Raw genomic sequence first — 24,744 nt, 5'->3', positions numbered from 1 at the left:
GCCCCAATGTAAAGAATGTGTACTGTATGTTTTCCAGCTGATATTATTAATGAGAGCTGTATTGAGCTGAGATGCTCTGTCATTAAATGTTTAATGTTAATGAAGATATTCAGTGGCTCTCATCATTTTGGGATGATTTTAATTAGTATTCTAACCTAAAAAGATAAGAATTATTCAGCTTTAAATGGCTTACTGGCAAGAAAGCACTGAGAGGAAAAGATATCAATCATACTTATTCAATGTCATACTATTCTAAATTATGAAGTTGCTTTTTGGACTGCAAGATGAAGCTGTGACTGTTTTTAGGCACAAGTTTGTCTTAGAGCACTGTTCAGTTTAAACCTGTGTGATTATTTTATCAGTTCCATCCTTATTCTCCTTTATTTCATCAGACACAACAGCAGCATGATATGAGCCATTCAAATACTGCACTTGAGACACTTCCGCGCTTTTACTTGCCATTAATTGGGAAAATTCAACACTTTTACCGTTTGCTGTAGTCTTGGGTATCGGAGTGAAGAGCCTTTTTCCTGGTTAAACACTGAGAACATTCAGCGCTCTTATGCCGTCTGTATTTGACTAATGTGTTCCTCTCATGTGAATGATTTCTCAACAGCACATTATGATTCATATGATGATTATTTCTATAGACAGCCTAATATTATGAGCTGTGGGACATTATTAGTGCTTGTGAAACAGAATAATTGATGTTGTGGTGCTGCAGCCATTAGTATTATTGCATACACTGAATGCTCATTCTTTGCAATTCAACATTATTCATTTTATACTTTTATTATCCAAAACTGCCAAAGGGTTTGTTTTTGATATGTGCTGTGGTAATACCTTGAAGTCCCATATTAATGTTGCATGAATATGGATTTACCTATATGTATGTTTAAATTTTCATACAGTTTGATCTGTCTAATGCAATGATAATGCATGGACAGACAGGTGCATACAACAGTCTTTATTAATCATTAACCACAAGGTTTTTTTGTTTTTTTTTGTTTTTTTTAATAATTATAATATTTTAATTTTGTCACACTGTGTATACTCCATACATCATAATGACAAACTTTGCAAATTTATTAAAAGGAAAAAGCACATTGTCAGTGATTATAGCCACTAGCTTTACACAGTCCTTTTACAAAGGCCCTTCTCCTCAGTTTGGCCAGGCACCCAGCTCTGGAAAGAGACCTGGTTGTCCCAAACTTTTCCCATTTAGGAATTATAAAGGCCACTGAGCTGTAAAAATGTGTTATTTACTTTAACAGTGTTGCTGAAGATAAATGTTACTTTGTAAAATCTTCATATTACATTCCTGCAAGGATGAAAGAAAATGTACTCACAATTTCTGTCCTGTGGCAAAAGATGGGCAATTGCGGTTTAGGCCGAAAATTGGAATGGCAATTGAGTGTGACCATCGCATGCAGATCCCAGCATACAAAACATACCTTATGCTGGTGACCAGCGCTGATTAATTTTTTAGCAGGGATAGCCATGGTTTTTGCTCTTAAATGCATTTTCAGATGTTAGGCTGGTGTGTGCCTTTCCAAATTGATTTTGGACCATTTTGAATTTGCCACTGGTCCAGTCCAGTTTGGAAGCATCTCAGAGATGATCCAGAGAAATGGGGTGTACCTGTGTCATAGCAATTGGTCTGAATGCTTATGTAAGTGAGTCATTTCACAATAGTTAATCTAAAAATGAACATTCTGCCATCATTTATTCACCTACATGGCATTCCAATCAAGACCTGTATTAGGACAAGAAGAAGAAGCTGCACAATCTTTATTGGTTCTTGTGCATCATCAAGACGGCAGATTTGAATGTAAAGTTAATGAGATTTGATGACCCACACATTGAGGACCACTGTGTTAGATGATGAAATCGAGATCAAGAAACACTGCACCACACAAACCACATTATGAACACTGTTATGCAACCCACTTTCACTCCCCACCACACCGGCATGATAAACAGCCTGCCCAAATGCATCATGGCCCTCGGCCTCTCTGAAAATTTTACTGTAACCAGAGACAACAGAAAGCTGTGTGCAGCCCTGCACCATGTTGCACTGTCTGCCTTTTTGGACAGAAGGTCAAAGGTCAGTGTCAGGACTAATTCCACTAGCCTCATTAGGAAACGTCACCCTGGATATTTCATTAAATGTGGATGTAGAGCAGTAGTCATTGCTGTAACCTTGAGCTGCTAGAGGAAGTCCTCATTTATATTCCTGCCTAAACGCTGTTCTGAGTAAAGCAAGGCATGTAAAACATCTACAGCCTTGAGAAGACCTAATGATTTACAAACCTATTGAGTTTGATTGTGCTTACACCATGTTCTGCATTATTGATCACTGAGTATTAATTAGGTCATGTTCTCAAACATGTCGCTTTCGTTGTATTTGTTTTCTCCGACGTTGTGGCTGGAACAACATGTTCAAAGCAAGAAAAACTATGAATTCAATGTGATGAACAAACAAGTGACAAAGATTGTTTCAGTCACTCAGTATGTATTTTAATACTCTTAAAATTGAGTAATATTTTTTTAATTAATTAATGTGCACTTATCCATTTCATTGCAAGTGCTGTGCATTTACAGAGAGACTCAGCCCACACTCTCTTCTGATTGGCTGTAATCTTTTATTGATTTTGTCGCGTCTCATAGTCATGTTGCGTCTGGTGTGGACAGACAAATTTCTATCGTATTGCATCTGATTAAGACATGGTGTTAATATATCATTGAGGTTTGAATCAGTCAAATGACTCTTTCAGTGACTGAACTGGGCAGGCGGTTCTTGAGCTACTGATTTCCAACTCGCTATGAACCCAGAGCAGATACGGTGACATGCACTAATGAAGCACTTCTTCAAGTACTTACAGAGACATTACTGGAATTGAAACCAGAATTGTTCCATTAAGTCTTATTCTACTCATGCTGTTGTCTTCGGTCCAGACAGGCCTCTATTTACTCAGAAGTTTCTTTCAGTCTACAGTGATCCACAGTTATGTAAACTGCAGAATTGCAGCTGACAAGCAGCTTCAGTTTACTCTTGTTGACTGAAGATATGATGGTTACAAGAGAGAGGAACATTACTAAAATGAAAATAAAACTGTTTCATTCCAGCTCCACTAGCATCACCAGAGGAAACGGCAAAAATAATGACTTTCCTAAACACTCCCTCCATCTGCTACTGCTCCGTGTGTGTCTCGTTAATTTGTCATCTTATAATCTTTAGCTTTCTACCAGTTATTTTCTTTAGACTAGAGTGCCACCTCTGAAGTTAAAAATGAGTGAACTTCTGAACTTCTGATGCATAATGCATTTTAATTTTAGGGAATTGACTTTTTTAAGAAGTAAATGTGCAACCAGTCTACTGTTGACAAATGATCTGTAAATTTCAGCCCATGTGTTGTTTGGACAGGTAGATCTGTCTTTGCTGGGTGTCTTTGTGAAGGTACAATGAAGTAACAGAATGATTTGTTGTTGAATTGTAAGGCATCAGCACATCTTCTGTCTTATGAAGAAGGTGTATTGCTTATCAATAAATGAAACAGGCTAACATCTTGTTGAATATATCTAAAACAGGAATTTAAAGATCGATGAGATCGTGTTATAGTTTATAAACGATTTTGACAGCACACATGGCAGTGTCTCTGCTGGAGATCCTTACCCAGCATTCTCTGAGGAGCGACACCCACTCACAGATGGAGTGTTGACTACACACTGCAGTCCTCTTCATCTCTCAGCCACATAGATGTTTTCTGTCTCTGCTATTATCTGTTGTCAAACATTTTTTTTACTGTCATTTATTGTGGACCTATGAACCACATTTGATGGTCTTAATATACATGTTCAAATAACAATGATGAATGCACTCAGTATTACTAGACACATCATTCTGAATAGACTATCATAAAGATACAAATGAATGCTCATTTAATTTAGACATTGTAATTTAAACATTGATCAACACACATACAGTGCACAGCATAAATGAGTACAGCAGATGAATAAATACAAAAGATGTATTTTCTTTATGATCACTAATACAATTCATGGAAAGATGGAAAAACAAAAATGTATTAAACATATACATAATAAAAAATGTTAAATATATGTCATTAATAGTCATAAAATAAGTAAATTAGCCAATTTTGCTTAAATTAAGGATTGCAGAAATGAGTACTTAGTATGCCCTCCATAATTTTGAATATACTGCTCTGACCCTTCTTGGCACGGAGTGTACAAGTTCATGACAAATTGTCACATCTGTCCTGTTTAACTCCTGGATGATGAGCTCCTTAAATGCCCTGATCTTTAATGGGGAGTGTTGCTCAACTCCAGAATCCCCACAGGTGCTCAAGAGTGTAAAGATTGAGTGCAATTCATGTCCACAGAAGCTTTTTCAGCTTGGGAGAATGCATATCCTCATTGTAATGTTGAAGGGTTAGGGTTAGGCCAGGGAATGAGGAAAGGGTAACATCTTCTGTTTCAAGTTTGTGTTACACAGTGGTGTGGGAATTCATGACAGCATTGATAAAGCACAACTCCCTCACACCTTCACCACTCATACATCCCTATATAAGAGTGGCAACTGTACTCCTCCTCGAGCAACACCATAACATTTTGGATGCTGTTAGATCAAAAATTATTGATTTGGTCTCATGAGACCAGAGTATTGATTCCCAGAATCTATATTTTGTAAATATGGGCTTTGGAAATGGCTAACTGACTTTATTGTGCTTTGGCACAATAAAGGTAGTTCCAGTGTGGACAACAACCATGCATGTCACTTCTGCAGGCTGCATCTTACTCTGTGAGATAAACAGTCACTCTTTTCATAGCTTTTCCTGGCTCTGAGACATTCGCTTGTTATTTCTCCTGCTCTTTTTCTAGCAAAAATATCCCTCATCACTAAATAAAAGCTTAAAATGAAGGCTTGATTATTTCAGGGGCCTTGTCACAAGTCCATTGTTTTTGAATTTCTGTGTTACTTTTGCTATATTTTCACACTTAAAACAATGAATTGGTAATCCTCTTGTACCACTGTCCTCTTTTGTGCTAAGAAATAAGTCTCCTGACAGTTCTCTCACAAGTGGTTTTATTGTTGTCAGCATTAAGTCTGAGAATGATTCAGTGGGCTATATAACACTTTTAATTGTCAAGAAATAACTTCTCTTTAAATGTTTTGGTTCTACTTACCTGTTGATCAAACATTGCCTTAAATATACACCAGAAAATTTTTATTTCATTTTATTTAGTAACTTTTAGGAGGGTGTACTCGTTTTGCTACACAAGATTTTATCACCTTGATAAGAAAATCTTATTTTCCTGAATAATTTTGACATGCTTCTTTGGTAATTGATTTAGCAGACTTGTTGGAACATTATATCTCTAAAGAACCCTAGCATGTCTTCTAAGTAATTGAGTAATTGCTGACTTTCAGAATTTCAGAGGGGGTGTACTCATTTATGCTGTGCACTGTACATAGATCACAACAAATATGGTAAACAGAAGTGCAACCGTGTGTGCTTGGTGCGTGAGAACAAACCTCATTGGTTCTTGTGGAAGCTCAAACCGGCTTTCTTGATGCATGAAAAGCATGCTCATGTAAGCTCCTGTTTACTATGTCAAATGATGCAGGATGTTGTTCATTGTTAATGTTTTCAAGCATTAACACAGTCATTGTTTTATACAGGTCATGACATACATAATACATATGGATTATAGAAAAAATATTATTTTCAACCCTCATTCTGGCCCTCTGTCTGAAATGATCCGTTTTTAAGGGTCGGCTCCTTTAAAGCTTGTCAGTAAACGGCCAACATCATTGCATAGGAAAATGCATCAACGGCCCCTCCCTATTGCACGTGAGTAAGTGTTTTGAAAACATCCATATATAACCATCATTGACAGACAGAGCATAGACGCAGATTTATGTTTCTGCTGGTGGGTGGTAGAATTTTTGTTAATAGAGTCAGAGGTTCAGTCGTCTAATTATCCGTGGTTCGAATCTGCCCTCATTTAGTTTTTTTTCCTCATAAAGTTTAAAGAAGTTCATTAATATTTGTATATCAAGAACAGGGACATGTTTGTGTGTATTTTGTTAGTGATTTCCCTGGAATGAAGAGTCAAGCGATAGATTGACGTGCATGTCTGTAGACTACACGAGCCGCTGTTCCTCAGCATGATTTCAAAAACAACACGTTTCAGCACTAGGTTGCTTCTTATTTAACTCAAACCAACATCAACTGGATGTTTTATTTGCATTATATCCGTGCAGCAAGATGACAATTTCAACCCGAAAGCACACTCTTTTCACAAGTGTTGTTGCAAGTCATGCTCTCGTCTCGCTGATATCTGATGCAAGGAGAGTTTGAGTTTGATTCAAACTCAAGTTTGATCACTTGGATGCGCTCTCGATGTTTGCCATTTAAAAAATCACCATAGAAATGGCTATAAAAAACTATTAAAAAAAAGGGTGAAGATTGTGTATGAAAGCTCCAATCTATTTTTTTTAATCGAATTTTTATTGGTTAAAATCAATGGAGAATATCTCGTATTTTCCCGTGGATTCTCAACCATTTCCGTGGGTGCTCGGGGGATCGGCGCCTATGAGACAGAGCATTATGAAATTGTTTACTGATGGTAAGAGATGTTGCTGTCAGATCCAATACAGTTGGCTGCTTTATATTTGCAAACTCTCCATTACACTGTGTCTTGATAATAAAACAATCGGTTGTCAAATGCTCTGAACAAACATACAATCCTCCAACACAATTTGGGTTGTCATTTAAAAATAAACACTGTATACTGTATCCAGTGTAGACAGTGTCAGTGATTGTAATGGGTTCTATTTGCTTTTGGCACGATGCTCTCATCCACTGTAGTCAAGTGTCAGCCGTTAAGTGACTGAATGCCAGTGGGCGGCTCCTATGGTGCGATGATGTAAAACTATTCATCGTTATCTTGCTTTAGAGGCAGCCATATATAAATGTGCTTGTCTGTGTGATGTCCCAATATCATAGAATAGAATATCATATCATAGAATGAGCCGTTTTTGGAGCTTAATTGCATTTTTTTTTTTTTTTTTTTTTTGTGATATCGCAGTGAATAGAGATTTTTTAATTGAGAATTGTTTTTCTGCATTAGTTAAGGCAATGGTTTATTATTATATGAATTAGCTGCCATGCCAAATCATGCATACAGTATGCTTGCTTTTCTGTTCAAATTATTAGTATTTTGTGAACGTAACTGCTTTAATAACAAATAATTTATCATGAGTGTTTAGGTTGGGATATGTGTTGGTTGTTGCTAGGTGACATATATTTCATGACATTCTTTTTAATGTGTTTTTAAAGAGGAAGCACATCTCCTTGCCTTACTCCGGAGTTGGTTCACCCTCCACCTACTGAATATGCTCGTTGAGTTTATATTTGTGACCAACCTGAAAATCTAACTTTATTCGGCTCCTGTCCCACTCATATAATCTCTCAAATAAACAGCTAAGAGCAGTCACATGAGCTGCAGAAACGCTGATGAAACTTGCATCTGATCATTTGATTTATCTGCTAATCCTGAGCTCAGACTGCAGGCGTCAGTCCAAAGACCATTACAGACAGTCTGATGCATGTTGCCAAAATGTTAAGAGCTTTCGGGAAACAAAAAGCTGATTGGCAGACTTTACTTAAGATCCTTTTGTTCGCTTTAACAGGTTTAAATCAGTCTACCTCGATAGAACGCTGTGTTTACAAGTTACCAGACTGCTACAATGACACCTTTACCAAGAACTTCTTACTGCATGTCAAAAATTTTACTCACCCTTATGTCGTTCCAAACCTGTATGACTTTTTGTCTTCTGTGAAACACAACGGGAGAAGTTTAACAAAATGTTCACGCTGCTCTTTTCCATACATGGAATGACTAAACCTGTGAAGCTTCAAAATTGGCCAAAATAAGTAAATAATGTTAACATTTGTGTGATAAACAGAGCCAAATTCACAATTTTGTACAGATATGGTGCATTAACAGTGATAGTGTGAATGAGATTTGAGAACTACAGGGAGGGGAAGACTATAAGTCAGTAAAACTCATACTCATAAGACATCAAAATCATAAGACCAGTGTCAGGATGAAAGGAGCTTTTCCTGAAACACAAATTTTATGCTGTTTTACAAATACACATATATGCAGTTTGAATACACCGAATATTCATATTCCCAGAGTCTAGTTGTATATGTACTGCTGTCTTTGCTCTGTATGTACATGAAGATACAAGTTGGAAATCAATAGCAGAAGAACCGCTTGCTTTCATCAAACTCATGTTCATTTCTCTTATGCTAGGAAACATCTCATTCTCATTTTGTGGACATAATCAATAAACATTTTTTTCTGGTCTTTTCATGTTTACTGCACTTGAGCATCGAGTACAGCTCTGCTTCAGCTACTCTACTCATATACTATACAGACACACACTGGCTGGAGGAATATTTAGCTTTATATGTGCTGTAATATAGGCTGAGAACTGAGCACATCAAATATGGTAAATGGAAGCAAAACATGCTTGCTTGACGCACAAGAGCAAACCTCACTGGTTCTTGCAATTGGTTAAACAATATCCTCTCCAGAGAACATTGAACAGATTCACACATGATGTATCACGTTTAGTTAGTTGCATGTGTTTTCTTGCCATATATGGTGAATTCAAACAATTAACCAGCTTTTTTACAGTTTGTGAATGTTTCATGATTTGGCTCATAATCACTCGGCTTGAAACCAGCTCTCTACATCAGAGAGATGTCTCTGAGGAGGGGATGTCCACATTCATCCATCTCTCCTCAGTGCTGAATATCATGGCCTACAGTCTCCCAACTGATCCTCACACTAAAGTTCAAAGGCAAATCAATGTCTGCATAGTGACAAGATCTTCACAAATCCCTTGATTGATGACCCTTGATTATGTAGTTGATTTTTTTCTTGCTGTTGAATTCCATTATTACTCAGAGCATATTTGAACATCAGTGAATTGCAGATCAAAGTTAGTCTAACATGAAAATGAAGCATGATACTCTCCATGAAATGAGCACTAGAGATAAGTAGTAATGATGCTTCTCTCCACTAGAGCTCTCAGATCTATTATATATGTCTCATGATCAATAGTGAAGTTTAAATGTGCTGAAAGATTTGAGAGCTATGACTTTTGAGTTCTTAAAGTTTATGTAGAAGAATGTTCATGTAATCCAACCAATCATAATGCTAGAGTAATCATATTTATAGGGTGAATTCCATCTGGAAGTGAAAATCCCTATGCCCTACTCACTCTGAAGTGGTAACTCATAATATGGCCATTTGGAGCACACTTGGTGAAGCAATGAAAGACGATGTCATCAGAATGTTGCCATGGCTACTATTAAACACTTTCTTACCTATGAATCTTATTTAGATTGTTTAAATATTATTTCATGCATTATGAAAATTACACAAACACACACACACACACACACACACACACACACACACACACACACACACACACAAAAAAAAAACTTGAATGTGATCATAAATGGTAAAATTACCTTGAAATGATTGCATGTACCCATAGCTAACAGTCTTGTGGGAGGGTGCTGAATGGAGGGGTTAAGTTGCTCACTTTCATTTAATGACTTCCCACTTCAAGGGTGCAAAAATGCCTTTTGGATTTCACTCGTAAAAAAATTGTGCCTACATCAAGCCTGCAACAATCCTACACCCCAAACCTAAGTAAGTCCAGGGGGTGCTTAGAACTTGGATCAATCTCTCCATTATAGACAACCAACCAGATTTGGGTTACATTAATGTGTGAACTCCTACATTTCATATTTTAATATACGTTTCACTTTCTGAATTTGAAACATCATCACTTTCCTTCAAAGTTTGTGAACTCACACGGAGGACACAGTCAGAGAGAAACACATGCAGTTTGTGGCATTTTCATTTGTTCCTTGTTATTTTGTTCTAAACCGGCTGTGCAGCAAACACAACACTGTCATGAGTAGTGTTGAGTGAACAACTGAATGAGCAGTTGTCCCTCTGAACATTAAAAATCACTGTTCATTCTCCACTCAGATTCTCATCTCCTCTTGCAAACGAATAACAGTGTCTAAACACAGAACACCCTGACTGTGAGTGAAATTGCAGAAGTCTTTGTGGTGTTATTGCCTCATAGCTCAAGGAAGAATCAAATGAGATTCCTCAAATTGGAGTTAATGTGGTGAAAATGAGCCTGTGCTTTGTTGCACCAACAGCTACAAAACACTTCAGAGACTCAACAACAGACAAGCCACATTTGGTGTATGACTACTCACCCCTTACCCATTACCCTAAATAAATCAATGTTCCCACTACAGTCTCCAGTATAGTAGGTGTGGGCGAAGGATGTAGGAAACCCTGAGGAAGAGCAGTTGATCTGATCGAAAAGCTTCTGGAGTCTGTGATCAGTAAACCGGCCCACAGTACACCTGTCCTGAGAGCTGCAAGATGACTGTTTCTACACCAGCTTACAGATAAACATGACATGTCACATGCCATAGTTTTCATTATAAGTCTTGTGAGTTTTGAGAACATATTTTATTATAATTATTTCATATTTTATAATTTGGTGACACAAGCTACTTATTACGGAACAATAAAAAGTTATAGATACACTACCATTTGGAATAATTAAGATTTTGTATTGTTTTTGAAAGAGGTCAAGTAATATTTTTTTAAAAAGAAAATAAATTAATACTTGTATTCATCAAGGGCAAATTCCCATAGGAAAGAAAAATCGAAAGTGAGATCTCTTTAAAGGATTAGTTCACTTTCATATAAAAATTTCCTGATAATTTACTCTCCCCCATGTCATCCATGTCCTTCTTTCTTCAGTCGAAAAGAAATTAAGAATTTTTATGAAAACATTCCAGGATTATTCTCCTTATAGTGGACTTCAATTAGTCCCAAATGGTTGAAGGTCAAAATTACAGTTTTAGTGCAGCTTCAAAGGGCTTTAAACAATACCAGATGAGGAATAAAGGTCTTATCCAGACATGGACATCTTGGATGACATGGGGGTGAGTAAATTATCAGGACATTTTTTATATGAAAGTGAACTAATCCTTTAACATCTCAAATGTTTCTCCTAGACAAAAATGAGGTTACTTTAACATCAAATGGAGACTTCTGCTTGAGTCTCCTGCTTCTCACACTTGTATCCTGAGACAAAAACACTCTCACATTGGTCTTCTTTAAAGTTTTAGAAGAGATCTCAACAACATCACCAGTGATGGGAATAACGGCGTTATAAATAAACGCCGGTACTAACGCCGTTACTTTTTTCAGTAACGAGTAATCAAACTAATTACTTTTTCTCCCGTTACAACGCCGTTACCGTTACTGGCAAAAAAAATGCAGCGTTACTATAATTGAGCTCACTGAAGCGGTTTTCATCCGAGTAGGCTCTCTCTCAGCCACAGGACCTGCAAAGATTTTTCTCTGGTGTGTGCTGCGGTTAGTCATACACAAATATAATTTTAAACTGATAATAACGATGCTCTGTGTGTGTATGTAAGCATGCGAGCTGAGCGCGAGCTCAAACCAGAATACCCTTTATGACATGCTGGATCGAAAATATGTGAAATAAGTTTTTCTAGTCGACTAGTCATTTAAGCCATTAGTTGACTAATCACATTTATATTAATTTAATTTCTTAAATACTGGAGAGAATAAACCTAATGATCGTAATATAGGCTATAGCACCCAAGCGCACGCATAAAGCTTGCCATAAAGAACCGGCAAAAGTAATAATTATGAATGTGACCAAAACAGCAAGGAGACATTTTAATTGTTTATTAATAAAGTAATGAGAGTAATCAGAGTAGCCTATTTCTTTTCGTTTTTAGATATTTCAAGCTTTCTATAGATATATTTCTCATGTCTGCGAGGCAAGCAACCTATACGCTGAGTTTCGGTTCATTTAGCCTATACGTCACGTTCCAGTTCACGCGCCAGTGATCGCGCCCGCGCCTGCCATTATTATATTGTCTGCTATATTTGCTTCTTATTTATTAAATCCAGGCAATTGGTTGATGAAACATTGATTAAAATTAAGATACAATTTTTACAAAACGAAATTCACTTTAAAGAAAGGATTTCTACAAAACAAAACTTAATGAAGTGTTTAAAATCATGTCTGACCCACTCCATGTCTCCCGATAGATTGCGTATCTTATGATGTATTCTGTCTCATGCTTTTCACTTTTCATAATCAAGTAAAGGAATTTAAAAGATAACATAAGACTATTTAAACATAAATATGAAACTACATTTTCTTTAATGGCTACCAATATTGTACAGTGAAGAGAAATTTCATAAGCAAGAGCGGATCATGAGTCACGAGTCGGATCATGATTAATTTATATTTAATATTAGGGGCATTCAAGTTATTTGACTTTTTTTTTTTTTTAAGTAACGCAATAGTTACTTTCCCTGGTAATTAGTTACTTTTATAATGATGTAACTCAGTTACTAACTCTGTTACTATTTGTGAGAAGTAACTAGTAACTATAACTAATTACTTTTTTAAAGTAACGTGCCCAACACTGAACATCACACACTGTGCTCAGATTTTTCTCCGTAGCTAGAGACTCTATTGGTCTCAAATTTGTCTCCTCTAAAGTTTCAGAAGAGATCTCAATAACATCACACACTAGCTGGGATTCCATCCAAATGTGAAGGAAATCTTTTCAGTGTTTGCCAAAAAAGAAAAAAAGACAAATGTGATTTAGGTGTGCTTCTATCAAGTTGTTTGAGCTGATTACAGTGGTATTGGTAACTTAGTAACCAGTAAATAAAACACTGTGACCGAGCATTCGTGAAGGGTTTGCCTTAACACTTATGAATAAGAAAACAATAAACGAGAGCAGTCTGAACTCTTCTCAACTTTATTAAGCGTCACACACATGAGTGGACAAGCCCGAAAAACCTGGGTGCATGACCCTATCCACAGCAAGCCCCGACTGGAAAATGCATTGCACACACACATATACGAAGAGCGCCAGTACATCCAGAATTAATGCATCATCCAGAAATAACGCATGAACTCTTTTTTTTGCACAAGTCAAATACCACCTCAAGTGAGTGTAAAAACTCAGTGAGTATTAAAAACTCAGGCTTTTCTCCTCAGCTATAGTCTCTGCTGCTCTCACTCTTGTCTCCTCTAAAGTTTAAAAGAGATCTCAATAACATCACACACTGTGTGAGAAGAAGTTTAGTGTAGACAGTGTTTTGTTGCACAGTGATTTAAGCAGAGGTTATACAACAACCATGAAGCACTAGTATTACATTTTTTAAAAAGAAAGTATTTATCTTAGACTAAACATCTTACACTTGTCTAATCCATTGTATGGAATATGCACTGCATATACAATGTTGGGCATTGAAGATACATTTCAAAAAGTAACCCTTCATGTTCTGAAATGTATTTAAATGATAGTTTCAGTATTTATTAGTAAAATGTAAAATTTACCATGTTTCTCCTCAAATAAAATGGAAGACATCTGGGGCTGGTTGCAAAAAGCTCTTAGACTAGTCTTAAAAGTTAGACATCTGCATGCTGTTTTTTTCTTCTTCAAGCCTGGTAATAACTTTTTTAAAGTCAGTTACATATAAAGGTATATCTGTTTAATTTGAATTGGAAAAGTAAGACTGCCTTTGGTTAACTGCTGCTTAGTCAAACTATGCTAAGTTTATGCAATTTGCACCAGAAGACAAAGCTGATACCTATATGAGAATCACAACTAAGCTCATACCTGATATGAGAATCACAACTAAGTCTCATGATCTTAGAAAAAGCACCCACTGAGAAATACATTTTTCATCAGGGTTAAGTCAAAAGTGACAATAAAAACATTTATAATGTTACAAAGATTTCTATTTCAAATAAATGCTGTTCTATTGAACTTTGTATTCATCAAAGAATCCTGAAAAAAATGAATCACAGTTTCCAAAAAATATGAAGCAGCAATAATGATGTTAAGAACCATTATTAATAACTGTGCATTAATAATAATTGGTAATAATTACACACTAAATCATCATATTAGAATGATTTTTGAAGGATCATATGACACTGAAGAATGGAGTAATGGTGCTGAAAATTCAGCTTTGATTACAGGAATAAATTACATTTTACAATATTTTAAAATAGTTATATTAAATTGTAGTCATTTTGATCAAATATTTTGATCAAATAAATGCAGCCTTGGTGAGCAAAAGTTATATCTTTCAAAAACATAAAATCTTAAAATCTTAATTATTACAAACTTCTGACTGGTAAAATTCATAGCAGTAAATTCACACAAATATACAAAGATATAACATTGCCTCACTGGCTGCTTCATTGATTTTAGTGGAAGCAGTCTAATGTTGCAATCTAGTCTTGCTTTGTGTCAGTTGTGCCAGACTAAGTGGTCAAAATGTGATCTTGTGGACATTATCTCACCCCTTACCCTCAAAATACCCCACAGATAATTTATTATACCATGTTGTAAATGCCCATTTTTGAGTGGAAGGAAAAACATGCTGTTTACGTGCATGTATCTTTAAATGCAAATGAGCTGCTGCTCCCCAGCCCATTTTCCAGAAGAGGGTGGAGCCTGTATAGCTTGTGCCTCTGATACTCTGCCAAAAACTAACAAAACATCCGTTTGGTTTTGATTAGCATCTCTATTGCAGCCACGCTCAAGTGACATTGCAGTTCTTAATCATCATGAAATTTTATTATCTGCATGTGTTTTAAAGCCTAAAAGCCTAATCAGTCTAAACTTCTGATATATGGTTTACTCACCATATACTCACCTGAAGTGTGTGCACAGAAAGTTAGCTGTCAGACAGCGTGTCCCATGAGTCTTTCACGTGTTATTGCACTTAAAATGTCAAATACACAAAAGATTATGACAAAAACACACAAAGTTCACATAAACAGTCATTATGTTTGTGAACGTAAACAGCATGTGTTTATTAGATCTGTGTATTAAAATGAAAGCAGTGTACTATACAGTACATACTGTTATGTTAATTTGAATTGAACAACAAAAGAAAAACAGAAAATCCCTCACTGCTCTTGATTGAATAATTTAGTATCTTTAATAAGAATAAATGTCTTACTTGAATGCTGCTGTTAAATGCTCTGGCAAGGAGATAAACATGGTGGACTGTGTACAGCTCACTCTGGGCGGGGTCTATGCTAATAGGGCAGAGTCCAACAGCAGTCGTGGGCGGGGCCTAATCATTTGTGATGTCACAAAAGCTACAATCTGCAAAAAGCTTGTTCTGAGACACTGCTTATGATTTATGGGGAATGGGGGAGAAAAAAAAGAAGCGAGTGGATTTTTATCATTATAGGGTGGTTGTGTACACACACTGCCGACACGTTTATGTTCAAATACCATGTAAAAGTGAATTTTGCATAATAAGTCCCCTTTAATGTGCTGTGAAGTAGAACATTAATAACAAAGCTTCATTCTTGAGTCATGGAATCACTTTCCTCTCATTTATTTTATAGTTTTAGTGGAAATGGGCTTGAGATTGAATGTGAGCTGTGAAATACAGGAACTGCTCTGCTTAAGTGCAGGTCTAACATGCTTTAAAGGATTAGTTCAGTTTGAAATTAAAATTAGCCCAAGCTTTACTCACCCTCAAGCCATCCTAGGTGTATATGACTTTCTTCTTTCTGATGAACACAATCAGAGGAATATTAATAAATATCCTGACGCATCTGAGCTTTATAATTGCAGTAAGTATTCAAATTACGAAAATAACGGAACTGGTGTCACCTCAGTTCCGTAAGTTTCATGGCAGGTTTAATGCAGCATAGAGGTTTACTGTGTCCCACCAGGGTCACTCATGCTTGTTTTGCCTTCTATTATTTAAATACATACCAAATACAAATTTGTGCTTTTCAGAGATGAGTCTGAATTAGAGTTTTGCTCTGGAGACACTAGCTGCTTTATACTGGTTGCAAAACATCGGCTGACACTGACGACTGCATGACTGCAGCATTTATAAAAGGACCACTAGAGCCCAGAGCCAACTTTCCATTTACATCCTGTCAGCAGACAAATGACCAGAAAGGCTTGTGAGTTAAGTTGCAGACATCAGCATCTATCACATTATGAAACTGCTATTAACTGCTAGAAATTAGTCATAGAACTTTAGCTTGAGAATGTTCAGCTTTCCTTCATTAACAAGATCACTCTCTGAGCTTTGTTGTAAGCAATTTAGTGTAATTCACTCTTGATAATCAAAACATCATAAGATCTTAGGGGGCTAAGGGTCGTTAGGGGATCCCTGATTAGCTCTGTAAGTGATGTAGAAGTGTCTGAACACTGCAGGGAACTCGCTTCATCTTGTTGGAGGAATGAGGTAGATTGTGATTGCTCACGTCTGGAGTTCTGGTGTAAAAACAGGGGAATTACACCACAGTCCAGTGTTAGTCAGTCACTCAAACAGCAACACAGCATCAGTAGTGACGTGCTGGAAGAAGCTTTTAGAACAAAATGTATGAGTACAGGACAGGTCAGAATAAACATGTTAATATTTGACCCTGAGTGTCAACAAGCACATCACACGCAAAGAACACTTGCAATATAATACTTACTGTTTGAGACGTCACATGGTGAGTCATTGAGTCTAATCATAATGCACGCTAGGGGGGAAGAATAATAATTTCTCCATAAATTGTAAGCACAAAATGAAAGGCATCATGAGGAGTTATGACTACATCAGCTGTTCACATCTAAGGGTGACTCAACTGTTCTGTTTTAAACAGGATTGCTGGATGAGAGAAAGAAAATGACTCAAAGACAGGCAGGTCTTAAACAACATCACAAACTACCACAAAGCTTTCACACAATATTGTTCAGTTGCAGTTTTACAGATTAAATCTCTCTGCAATACTTGATTGTATTGGTCAGTAGTGGCTTCTCTAACAACAATAAACTGTATAAATGGCTGTTGCCTACATACTGTAACTGTAATAATAATAATAACATAGTAAAACTAACCCAACTCAACTCATGTCCATATATATATATATATATATATATATATATATATATATATATTGGCAGATAGCTGTGTATTAACTGGAAAAATGTACAGTCAGGACCTGCTTAATCACTCTGTTGGGGATTTCATTGAAATAAAAAAGTGATAAAGAGGCTAGACCCTTGAAAAAAGTGTACTTAAGCTGAGTTTAAGTACAATATATAGGATGTACTTTTTTCTCTCTTTTTTTTAGAAATAAATTATTGAGCCATTAAAAAAAAATCTTCAAAAAAAAATTTCAATTTTCAAAATCTGTTGTTGGTAAGCTTACAATAAAGATTTACATCATGTCTATGTCTATAGGTTCATCTACTATGCTGAAAGACATGCTACTTTCAAAAAAATGCCTCGTAGGATTATTTAAATGTATCCTTTTTACATGCATTTATGAAAATAATTTATTGCAGAAAGCAACATTCTGAAACCTCACATAAACACTAATGCCATCCTTACTCCATTTGAAGGATATTTGTAGTGTTTAACACACCTGGATTTCTACCAGAGAACAAGGCTTATGTTGTCATGTAAATGCATAAGCGATTCTTACAGGTTTTTTAAGGGTACACATGTGCGTGAGAAAACACAGGACAACTGAAGTAACAGAAATGTGTGGAGAAAGCTACTTACTGGCCTTTCTGCATATATATGTGGGTTAACAGATCTCTCAAATACAAAATATGGCACACTTGGAGGTTTGCCTGTGTGAGGGTGAGAGCACTTGCATTGAAGCTGCAGAGCTGATAAAAGCTGATAAAAATTCTGATGCCATACAGATGTTCAATTTGCACAGCTGTGCTCAGCTTTGATGCCCTCTCCCTCAGGCCAATCCACTCTCTATCAAATAATATCCGGAGTTAACATGGTCTCTTTGTCTAGCCACTAATATTTCACATTGGACTAGACAGGGCTGGTCAAAATTTCCATTCAATGAACTTGGCTAGAACACAGTCATGTCTTGCTTTCCAGTACATATCTCATACCAGTGGCGGCTCTGACTCACATAGTGCCCTAGGTGAGATCAGACATGAGCAGCAGAAGTGAGAAAAGGCAGGGGAGAAAAAAAGCACAAGGAGCTTCTCAGAGCATTAGAGAAGTGAAGCCCAAGTGTCCAAGAGCTGCTGCCCTTGACTCTGTATATCAGCTATGCAAGGATCTACCACTGTCTTATAAAACACAAAGCTGACAGTGAGCATTATGTGTGAGACACACTGTATAGTCATAAGTATGTGGACACCCTAGACTTCTTCTGAAAATAATTGGCTTCTCTAGTCGTTTTTAATGCTACTTCCAACAATGGCATTTTAGATAATTCAGCATGACAGTAACTGATCCCAGCAGCCCCAGAATCAAATTTACTGAAACGGCACACGCTTACCTCAGTACACTCTTACAAGTGTATGTTCCCTTCCACCAATGACAGTCACTAAATGAGTGACTTGAACAGAGTCCCAGAGTCCTTCAAAGTGAGCTACAAATTTGCTTTCCAAAACCTTCACCCTCTCAGCTCCTCGCTGATGGAATGAACTGAGACCATCATAACATTCAAAAAGCAGCTCTCCTGCAAACACTTTCCACTTCACAACCTATAAACACTTTCTACAAAAAAGTCTGCATTTCACATCTGCTCTAGCTTGTTTCCTAATCTAGTTTTTTAATTAACCTGGCATAGTATACTATAAATATTGTTGGCTCTGCGGTGAATTACTTGTTATATTACACATTTATAAGTTTTGAATAAAAGTGTCTGCTAAATCAATGGCTCCCAACCCTCTTCCTGGAGTCACACTGGTGAGCCAGACCATATTACCCAACATCAGTGTCTGACCTCACTGGAACTTTTTTTTCTGAATGGGAGCATCTAGTGCAGGGTTCCTCAAATCTGGCCCTGGAGGGCCACTGCCATGTTGAGTTTAGCTCAAATTATGATCAAACTCACCTACCTGTAACTCTGAAGACCTTGATTGGCTTGTACAGATGTCTTTGATTAGGGTTAGAGCTAAACTCTCCAAGGCAGTGGCCTTCCAGGGCTGGATTTGAGGAACCCTGATAGTGGAAGACCTTCCCAGAAGAGTGAAAGCTGTTGTAGGGAGAGATTTATGCTTTTTGTAATGATAAACAAGCACGTATGGGTGATTGTGTTTGGGTGTCCACATTCTTTTGACAAGATGTAATTTCCATTTGAAACTGAGTGTTAATTATCAAGTCACTAAAATACTCAAATTGCCTGTTGTTTTCTTCTATCTCTCTGCAGATGCAGCAGTTGTTCTATGAGAACTATGAACACAACAAGAAAGGTTTCATCCAGGATCTTCACAGTAGCAAGATCCACAATGCCATCACGTTGCACCCCAACAAGCGTCCAGCTTATCAGTACAGGCTGCACAGCTATTTGCTCAGTCGCAAGATCTCTCAGCTGCGGTACCGCACTATTCAGCTGCACCGTGAAGGTGTCACCATGAGCCGCCTCAGCAACACTGCGGTGCAGTGGGAGGACCAGCTACTGGGGGCGCCACCTTCCTACACACGCTACCGGCCCACAGAGCGGGAAGACATCATCGAGTGGGATTTTGTTACCGGTAGGCACCTGTATTCTACTAGTAAGAAGCAGATGCCCCGTCAGGGCCTTGGAAACCTGGTCCGCTCAGCACTGGAAGACACAGTGCTTCAAGTGATGGAAATGATCAATGAGAACTCCAAAACTCGAGGCCGTGTCATAGACTTCAAGGAGATCCAGTACGGCTATAGAAGGGTGGATCCACTTCATGGTGCTGAATACATCCTGGACCTTCTGCTGCTCTACAAGAAGCATAAGGGTAGGAAAGTGACAGTGCCAGTACGGAGACACGCTTACCTTCAGCAGTCTTTCAGTCGGCCATTCTTCAGCGAGGCAGAGGAACTGAATGTTGCCGAACTAGAAGACACCATCAATGGTGACTCTCGTTCTCTCTCTTTCCTCTCCAACTCGCTCAAGATCTTCTCTTCCTTCCAGATCTCAGAGTCCACAAAAGTCCAGAGTCAGACAAAAGTCCACTTCCTTGTACCGCTCACCGGTCGCTATGAAATCTTTGTACGTTACATGGAAAACTTTGAGAGAATCTGCCTGATCCCCAACCAGAACGTGAAACTGACCATAATCCTGGTTGACAATGATACAAACCAGGATAAGGAGAGACACCTAGAGCTGATAAAGGAATATCACAACAGATATCCTAAAGCAGACCTGTCTATCATACCTATGACAGGAGACTTTTCTCGAGGACTGGCCCTTGAGATGGGCTCCTCTCAGCTGAGGAACAACTCACTGCTGTTTTTCTGTGACGTGGACCTGGTCTTCAACACTGATGCCCTCCAGAGGTGTCGTGACAACACCATTGAAGGACGTCAGGTGTATTTCCCTGTTGTCTTCAGTCAGTATGATCCCAAAATTGTCTATGCTGGTGACCCTCCAGAAGACAGCAACTTTGTCTTTACCAAGAAGAGTGGATTCTGGCGAGATTATGGATTTGGTATCAGCTGCATATTCAAAAGTGACTTGCTTAGAGCTGGGGGGTTTGACACCTCAATACAAGGCTGGGGTTTAGAGGATGTTGATTTGTTCACTAAAGTCATTAATTCTGGCTTGAAAGTGTTTCGCTCTCAAGAAGCTGGTATTGTGCATATTTTTCATCCTGTCCTCTGTGACACACATTTAGAGCCCAAGCAATACAAAATGTGTGTGGGGTCCAAAGCAAGCACTTACGCATCAACAATGCAGTTGGCACAATTGTGGTTGTCCAAACATTTAGGTGTCGGTTATAACAGGACTTCCTCCTGATGTTCCAACCTGTCCCCAGCAATCACTGGAGTTTACCTCAGATCTGCAAAAGTGCAAACAGCAACGCATTCACTGTACGTGTGAATAATTTTAGTGGTTCTGCGTTGAATGTATGTTGTATCAAATGAGTACAATCCAACTCCTTTAGTGCAACTTTCAAAAGTTTTTCCTTGCCATCTAAAATGTTGCAGCATCTTCCAAGTCTGAAAAGAAGGTCACTTTGGAGCTTATGCGGTAATTTGTTTTCCATCTTTCGTTCCGCTCATATCTTAAAGAGCATGTTCTGCCATGTGTTTAATAAGGTCCTAAGGACTAAGTAAATTGGTGTTCTTTGTATGTCATTAAATAGAAACAAGCTAGTTTACATTGCAGTGGTTATAAAAATCATAAACAAGACAATAATAATAATGTACAGAAAGTGCCACAAATGTGCTTTACATTTTCTCGCTGGGGAAAGTGCAAGACAAATCGAGTTCTCTGATTTATACAAGGAGAAATAATATACCTTATTTCAGTATTTTTTAATGGATGTGAACTGTTTGATGATTTTGTTTTTCTACCGAAAATTGCTCAATGATATTATGGTACTGGTTACCATGTGACATCTATGTCTTTGTTGTTTTTCTTGTGTGCTGCAATGATCAACTTACTTTTTTTTTGCTTTGTGGCTTTAATGATTTTTCCATTTGCTGGCAGAAAAATTCAGTGGCATTGAAATTATTTATAATAAAAACATTTAAATGCATACTATAAATGTATCTGTCTATGGTTTAAATTATTTCTTTTTTAAACATTATTTCCTTTATTCTTGCAGTCAGATGTTGTATGAAGAAATTGTAGGCAATGTAGGTTTTAGACATCCATCTTATACAAAGAATGATGCAATTTTCAGAAAATCCTTATGTGAAAACCAATAATCTTAAATTAATTCAAATGCTAAATATATAAGTTTATGATCAAAGATTATGGATGGACATGAAATAGCAGCCAAAAATAGCAGCATATCATCATAAAATATATATAAAAAGATGTTAGAACGTTTCAGATATTGTATGTTACAACAGAGCTAATTCTCTTTGTTAGGAAGTAAATTTAAAAACCAGATCATACAGAATATCCGCTTTGTGTTCATGTTTCTCAGCCAATTGATCTCCCATTGTTCCTCTGTGCTGCTTCTGCTGAGTTAAGCAGTTTCACATCATTATCCACATTATAAAGCTCATTATGCAAAAGGAGAAGAGGGACTGAATATGAGCTTTGCTGGAGAGCTGCTTCTTTACTGTGCACCTTAAATGTACAGTATATGTTACATTAGCATTACTGTGATTTTGTGACTAAGAATTAGTGTACTCTTCATTCATAAACAAGATATTTTAAATCAATCATTTGTCTTTGAGAAGGATTGGGAACCTTTTCTCAACCTCATTTTCACTCTGAAGATCTATCAAGACCAAGAATGACACAGGTAAGTAAATAATAAACTTTTAAAAAAAAAAAAAAAAGCAGTCTGGACTCTAGAGTACAAATGGTATTATGATAGTATTGTTTTGTTATAAATTATTGATCCTAAAGGGTTTTCACGGACGTATTGCTTTGTTTCTCATACAATAGTTTGTACACTCAAGTAATTTATGGTTATTAGCGTTAAACAGATCTTGAAGGTTATTTTGTTGTGGGTGTTGCAAGAAAATTTTTGTAAATGAGCATTTTGACCTTTGAAGTGGAATATTGATATGTGAGTAGTGGGCGAAAACACTTATCACCCTGACAGGCATAAAGGATCGTTGTGGCCATGCTGCTTTAAAGGTTAATGTCTGGATTCATGAGGCATGAATACTTAATGAAACACAAGAGCTAGCTGGTAAACACTCCAGTGTACTGTGGATTTACACTGTTTCTGCTGAACATAAAGTACTTTTCATATATAGTGAATTTTTAATATTATATAGCAACACAATTCTCAAGTGGACTTTGTTGCTGCAGGCTGTTTGTAGCAATACAGTGAAGTTGCTAGTAGGCATCAGTATATACCGTATTAACCCATTTTGATGGTGAAAAAAATTATTTGCCGCTAAAATTAATGTTTTCTGGGAAAACATCTTCACTCATGCCACCCGAAGTCGCAAACTCATTGAAAATTAATGAGATGAGGTCACTGTGATTGGAAGCTGCTGCCACAACAAAGTCTCTGGTGGTGTGAACAGGGCTTAAGAGCTAGATGATATTCAATCAGTTTATGATTATGCAAAAGCACAGCCTGCACGGCAAGCATTACTAGCTGGTGTGGGAGCTGTGTTTGTATAACGTCTGGTTCCCATATTATTTTAGACTGGAGAGAACTCAGTTTGGTTAAAAAGGTGAAAACAATCACCAAGCCATTTTGTCTCCCCAAGATCCCTCGCTCAGTGGTGCTTGGGAGGCAGGAGTGGCCTCCACTTAAACCTTAAGTGTGGATGGGGATGGGGAAGCAGTCTTGAAGGAATTCCAGCACTGATGCCACCGGGCAGTTAACTGGGTCCAGCTGACGTTCTCTGCACCATAAAAGTGAAGAGTCTCCACTTTAGGTATATAGTTTCCTCGTGGAGGGAGCTCTAGAGTTGAGGTTGAGAGACCAGTATTCTGGAGCTGATCCCCTTCAGGGGCCAGACCCACAGTTTCCACACTCGGGCCTGCCAGAATTGGGCTACAAGGAGTAGGCAGATCCTGTTCTGGCAAACTTGGCATCCAGTACCAGATGAGCTGGATGTGTGAGGGAGAACCAGAGTGGGCGGTGGGTCATCTCTTACGACACAAACAGATCCATCTCCGCCTAGCCAACTCTAACATTAACGCCACCATCTCGGGATAGAGTCAACATTCCCTGGGCCTCAGCCCCTGCCTCAACAGGATGTCTGCTCCCCTGGGACAGGAACCACGGTTTCTTCCATATGATAAGGGTACAAAGGCATCAGCGTGTAACCTTGATCATACATAACGGGTTTCCCCTTGGGTGTCACAGTTGGTTTTGGGTGTTCTTTGTTTTCATGTCTTTTATTTTGTCTTTTTCATAGTCATGGTTCCTGTCATGTCATGTGACTCCCTGCCATGTGCTCCCCTTGTGAATAGGCTTGTTCGAGGTGCATCGGCACTGCGCAGACCAATCGGCGTATGACATCAATGTACCATGAGAGCGATTCGTATGCTCTCCAAACGCTCCCGCGGTACTTTGATGTAATACGCCAATTGGTCTGCAAAGCGCCGATGCATCTCGAACAAGCCTAATGTGTCATATTAGGGGTGTTCGACATCGGCTGCGGCTGGATGCAACCGATCGGCGAGATTAGCCGCGTGCAGGCGGGGAGGAGCTGAAAACGGACACGTGAAGTCGGACACTTTCTGCTTCTCGTAGTGACGCTCGCGCTGCGTTTGCATCGGTTTGTATACTTTATCACAGCTGAAGTGAAATAAATGCAATATTTGACTAATACACTGATGTTTCAGAGACCTTTTCATTCAAAACATTATGTACTGCTTACAGCGTCTGTTTTTACAAGAATAAAGTTCAACATAAGCGTATGTTATTTAAATAACAATGTAGTGGGGTCTTTGTTTTTTATCCATTTTATTTTGATAAACATGACACAATACAACATCGCGACTACATGAAAAGAGCTTTAACTGTTATAAAAACACAGATTTTTGAGCATTAGTGGAGCTGAAGGCATGACAATAAACACGAAACACACGTGATCGTTGTCATGCGGTGAATCCGGCCAATCATGAAACAGCTGTGTCGTCATCAGCGCTCGTGCAGCTCCTCTTGA

At 37.8% G+C, this 24,744-nt stretch overlaps 1 protein-coding gene across 1 annotated transcript in view; it reads left to right on the top strand.

Annotated features, from left to right (window-relative positions):
- The window catches only part of LOC125256314 (chondroitin sulfate synthase 3-like), an 89,007-nt gene extending 67,316 nt beyond the window's left edge, over positions 1-21,691 (top strand). The window contains exon 3 of the mRNA XM_048172211.1: positions 19,379-21,691. Coding sequence (XP_048028168.1) covers positions 19,379-20,941 — 1,563 coding nt within the window. The 3' untranslated portion in view covers positions 20,942-21,691. The remainder of the gene's footprint in view (positions 1-19,378) is intronic.
- Positions 21,692-24,744: the final 3,053 nt, after the last annotated feature.

This window comes from Megalobrama amblycephala, linkage group LG2 (genome assembly GCF_018812025.1).
Source record: "Megalobrama amblycephala isolate DHTTF-2021 linkage group LG2, ASM1881202v1, whole genome shotgun sequence".
Lineage (NCBI taxonomy): Eukaryota > Metazoa > Chordata > Actinopteri > Cypriniformes > Xenocyprididae > Megalobrama > Megalobrama amblycephala.
Note: the sequence above shows the minus strand (reverse complement) of the source record. Positions and strands in the feature narration are given on the sequence as shown.